Here is a 4,869-nt window from a genome sequence, read left to right on the forward strand (position 1 = left end):
GCATGCTGCATACTTAGCATCTCAGCATGTAGGACTGCCAATTGCTGCCTTATTTCTGCTGCTTGTGCTGACGCTTGAATAGCTTGCTGATTAGCTACGAATGCTGCTGCCATTCTATCCCTTTCTTGTCGCGCTCTTTGCAACTGTGCTTGTAGCTGTTGCAGTTCTTGGTCGGGTGCTGTGGCTGAGTTTGGTTGGGCCTCCGGATCTTGAATCTCTTGGTCTTGGGGTTCCGGTGGTTGACCCTGGGCATCTGCTCTGGTGTCATCCTCCGCTAGCGAGGTTGCGTAGGCGCTACGAATGTTGCGCCTAGGCCTTCCTCGCTGACCCGTGGTCACTGCTGCTCTGGTGGTGGTCTTTCTTTTCTCTGCCATCGTTGGTTTGCCTTGGCTCACCCACGGTGGGCGCCAATATTGAAACTAGCGGTTTCAATCTGCGTGGTGGAGACCGATGCCTCCGCCTGTCGGACGGTCGGTCTCGGGCGGAGGCTTGGGATACGAACGATAGGAGGGAGAGTGGTGAGTAAGGGAATGACACGGAAAACTATGGTTTCATTAACTCATTCACCAACCAACCTCCATGGTTACAAGTGTCCCCTATTTAATTTATAGGACTCAACTACCACATAACAGAATTTATTATAATGCCCCTCAACTGCTACAGTACATTCCTGAAATATTCTGCCGCTAGCCTCTTGTTCGCGGGGCAATCCTGCCATACCGTCTCCAAGTAATGGGCTTACACGAGCGGTCGGCCCACTGTAGCTTGGTCTTCGGCCCAAAGGCCAGGGTTCCCGGCGCTGGCCTTCATCTCCCGGGGCACGCCGCTGCCTCGGTGGGTCTTCGCCGGACGGTCGGAGATGTTATCCGCGGGTCTCCGCCCGGCCGCGCGGGGGCCATGGTTCTCGCCGCTGGCCTCCGCGTTCAGGGGCGCGCCGTTGCCTTGGAGAATCTTCGCCGGTCCGGGCGGAGGCATTACCCGCAGGTCTCCGCCCGGCCGCTGGCCTCCGCCGTCAGGGGCGCGCCGTCGCCTTGTAGAGTCTCCGCCGGTCCGGGCGGAGACATCATCCGTAGGTCTCCGCCTGGCCGCGCAGGGGCCATGCTGGCGCGCTTGCGCGGACCGCGAGCGCCCGCGCTTGAGTACCTGCGCACACTTAGGCAAGATCGTTTGTTTGATTAGTTTAGAGATAAGGCGGCCTCCGCCCGTAATACCAGAGACACCCGCCTGAGCGGTCGGCGGGATGCGTGCCTGGCCTTGGCGGAGTCCGCGATGAAAAGGAGATTCAGCACCCCTCGAGCATAGCCGGGAGATTTCCTTTAGTCAGCGCCGGGTCTCCGCCCTAAGACGGTCGAAGACGCCTTGGCGACACCCCGCTGCCGGGGGCCTTCACCACCCGCCAAAGCCATGTTACAACACCTTTTATCATACCTCACTTTTATTTTCTCTTCCTCTTCTTTTTTTAGTATGGACCACCTTCTATCTCCCTATTTTCATTGTCTTCGGAATAGTAGAATAATTTAATTTGGAATAGCGGCCAAGATCCTGGGAAAACCTAAGTTAATGATTAGCTTCTGCAAGCCACTATAACAAGTATAGAGCATATACTTTTTTATCCGATCTTGCATGGCACTTACTTATTATATGTGTTCCGTCACAAAGATACCGTGCGATACAGCGATAGGAGTAGAGCAATCCATCTGCAGCAGGGTTAGAAACACAAGATCAGTAGATCATTATGTATTATGCGTGTTACAAATCTGTGGAGTTTCTTCTCTGCGGAGTTTCAGCTAATTTGCAGCTAGGCTGAATAAATACATCTTTTACACAATTGAAGCTTGACAAATGACAAGCAACCATACACTTTCTTTACTTTTGCAAATTTATTATAAAACAACATAATCTACATATATGTCCATGTAGTACATGGCAATATCAGAGTAGCACAAAACAAATAAAAATTGGAACTAATCAACCCTTGGATTAGTAGCCAAAACTCAAAACTCCATTCAGTACATTATTACAGGAATACGATAACTAGAGCACCTAGTGATCATTACAAGGAAACAGCAAAAAGAGCCAACAGGTCCTGCATTTGCAAACGCTGCATTATGCAGACAGCAGACCACCCTGAGGAATGACAAGCTTCTGAATCCTTTCGTAGGAGCTCAGACCATGGATCTCAATCGAGGTCTGTCGCTGTTCCCGATCATGATTCCTCCCCCTCCCAAGTTTTTGCAGAAGCAGATGAGATCACTCATGTTGCTTCCATGCCAGAGAGCAGAAGCACCCCCTTTCGCTCCCCGTATCCCAAAACCATATAAACCAGATTCTTCAACCTCCAACCGACCTTCTTCGGTTCAGCCGTCATAGCGTACACTAACAGAAAGCAGCTAGCCAGCCTCTAGTTTAGCTGCAGAGCTTGACAGTGCATGCTACTGCTTGAGCCCAATACTTCAACCTGGCCTTCACTTCCTCTGGATCGTCACCTGCCAGAAGCAATGCTGATCAGCAAAGAAAAACGGGTCTTTCATAGTAGAAATCAATCAGGCAGAACAGAATCTCAGGACTAAACGGGTAACGGCCAAACTAGGTAATATATACGGTCTCACGGAGGACATGGTTGTGTACTTGTGCTGTTTTTTTTTCTTCTAAAAATATATATATATTTCTGATTACAAAAGTGCCGGTTTCTTTAAAATGGACCTTTGGTAAAGGTAGAATAATCTTTCTTCAAATTTACGCTCCTTTTTTGAGGAAACGTGTGCTGGAAAGGAGATAGCATAATTCAGTGGAGCCTAGTCTTGCTTTGCTTTGTCGTGAAGATTGTCTTGGAGAAGACTGTAAGCACTTACTGAGAAAAGTGACATCACTGAGAATGCATGCTATGTCTGGTCGCTTCTATATGGTGATATAACCAATAATGCAACTATCGCTTTGTTCCTCCACTGTGAATCAAAATGATGAAAGTTTTCTTCATTTTCGTTTGCTACCGAATTCAGATAGCACCAAAAGCATAGAATGGACAATACCCAAAAGGTAGGTAGAATCCCCTGCAGTGTCTACCATCCCTGTTCCTTCTATGAAATAGAGCATAGAAGAAGAGGTTTTTATTCTCTATGCCAAGCGGCCCAAGCCTCCTATAAAGTACTCCTAAAAGCCCGTCAAAAACAAAAGGAATGAATCAGTATGGCTCCTACTAAAGAGTCTAAGACAAAAAAAAGAGTTCTGAACCTGGCAGTCCGAGCACTTTAGTATGACTGAACTCATGACTCATGAGTTTTCGAATTAGTGTTTCTAAAAGAGATACAGTAATCTACTCTGCAACATATTGAGTTCTTTCATAACTAAATGTTGTCACAAATCCTTCTTAAAAAAAGATCTCACTGCAAATTATTAATCAAGAGGCGTTCAGCACCTTACTGAAAACGAGAAAAATGATGCACTAATTGAATCGAGCAAATTGTTATACTAGCAGCTCAAATAGCACCTACTTCATCAATCATCCAACAACACACCAGTTCAGCAATCTACCAAAACATGCTTAATATATTTTTTCTTCTGATTTTCACTATTCTGAAAAAAAATACACGACTGCCTCTTCCTGCTCCTCCACCCTCAACCGGGATGCATAACGTTTGAAACGAGTTACTCAGAAATAAAACATCATATGATTTATTGGTGCAGTGTATTTACACGCATAGTGAAGTATGCTTTGTTAGAAACTTCTGAATTTTTGACCAAAAGTTGTGATTCCTCCAGGACAGAAACCGCCACGCCTTTACAGTTAAAGCTACTAATTCACATCATCCCAGTTGAATTGAGAAAGAAATTTCACCAAATTCGAGAACTGAGTAGATAAAAGTAGTTTTTACCCGGTCCAGAGATCCTCCAATTGGGGAGAGGCGGCCACGCAGGCTCCTCCTCCTGCTCCTGCCCCGGCGCTCTCTGCTCGTCGAGGAACCTCCTGGTCATGGAGTAGCAGAGCTCGAGCGCGGGCAGCGTCCCGCAGAGCTCGGGTATCTCGCTGTACGCGAAGCCGAAACCGAGGTCGAGGCAGCCCTTGAGATCATCCAAGTCGTCCTCCGTGAGGCTCTTCGTCCTGGCCACCCCGCCGTAGCTGCCGCTGGCAGAGGACGTCTCCACCATCACGTAGCTGTTGCTTCGCCGTGGCTGCCGCACCAGCCTGTTGCTGGAGGCGGCGGCGGTAGGGTCCGCGGTGGAGGTCGGCAGCTGCGGCTGCGAGGAGAAGTAGGCGATGGAGGTGGAGGAGACGGCCGCCATTTCTCTGCTCGGCTTTGTTTGCCTGATGCCACTTCAGGTACTCAGGTTCGAGTTGGGCGTCTGGCCTATTTATAAACGAAGCGAGTGTTTCTTGGTTTAAAAATGGTTTTTGTGGGGTAGTATCTTTTAGAGTACTTTATTAGGCAATTTATATTTATGGTTATATTAGGTGGTAATTTAGTTGTGACATTTTTTACCAGGCTAGTACAACTATTTTAAAACTAGACATATATATCTTTAATTTTGTATTTAGACACGATGTATATCTAGATACATAGCAAAAATTATATATTTAAAGAAGTTGAACGACTTATAATTTAGAACGGAGAGAGTATTGAGAAAGGTTTTGGTGGTAGACTTTATGTTGAGGAAGGTTTAAATGGTTTGAGGCATAGGACAACTGTTTGTGTCAAGTACAGTTTAAGCCCATTTAGATTAGTTATTTTTTTTATAAGCTACAGCCTGCAATAGTTACTAGGAGCCAACCAGTAGTTTTTTATAACTAGATGGTTGAATAGTTCAAAATGGACAGTAAGTTAGGCTATTTGAAACAACTAGAGCTTTACCGTGCTATAATATTGTTTAGCT

At 46.7% G+C, this 4,869-nt stretch overlaps 1 protein-coding gene across 1 annotated transcript; it reads right to left on the bottom strand.

Annotated features, from left to right (window-relative positions):
- Positions 1–1,861: 1,861 nt before the first annotated feature.
- Positions 1,862–4,308, bottom strand: LOC136453714 (uncharacterized). Its single transcript, XM_066454270.1, has 2 exons — positions 3,873–4,308; positions 1,862–2,486 (listed from the first exon to the last, which is right to left on the bottom strand). The coding sequence occupies exons 1-2, from the start codon at positions 4,279–4,281 to the stop codon at positions 2,407–2,409; spliced, it is 489 nt and encodes a 162-aa protein (XP_066310367.1). The 5' UTR covers positions 4,282–4,308; the 3' UTR covers positions 1,862–2,406.
- Positions 4,309–4,869: the final 561 nt, after the last annotated feature.

The sequence above is a fragment of the Miscanthus floridulus genome, chromosome 5 (genome assembly GCF_019320115.1).
Source record: "Miscanthus floridulus cultivar M001 chromosome 5, ASM1932011v1, whole genome shotgun sequence".
Lineage (NCBI taxonomy): Eukaryota > Viridiplantae > Streptophyta > Magnoliopsida > Poales > Poaceae > Miscanthus > Miscanthus floridulus.

Excerpts from the sequence above, each read along its gene's own strand:
- LOC136453714 (XM_066454270.1), bottom strand. The coding sequence starts at position 4,281 with ATGGCGGCCGTCTCCTCCACCTCCATCGCCTACTTCTCCTCGCAGCCG. Across the intron at positions 2,487-3,872 it reads TTGGAGGATCTCTGGACCGG|GTGACGATCCAGAGGAAGTG; the intron begins GTAAAAACTACT and ends TGCTTCTGGCAG.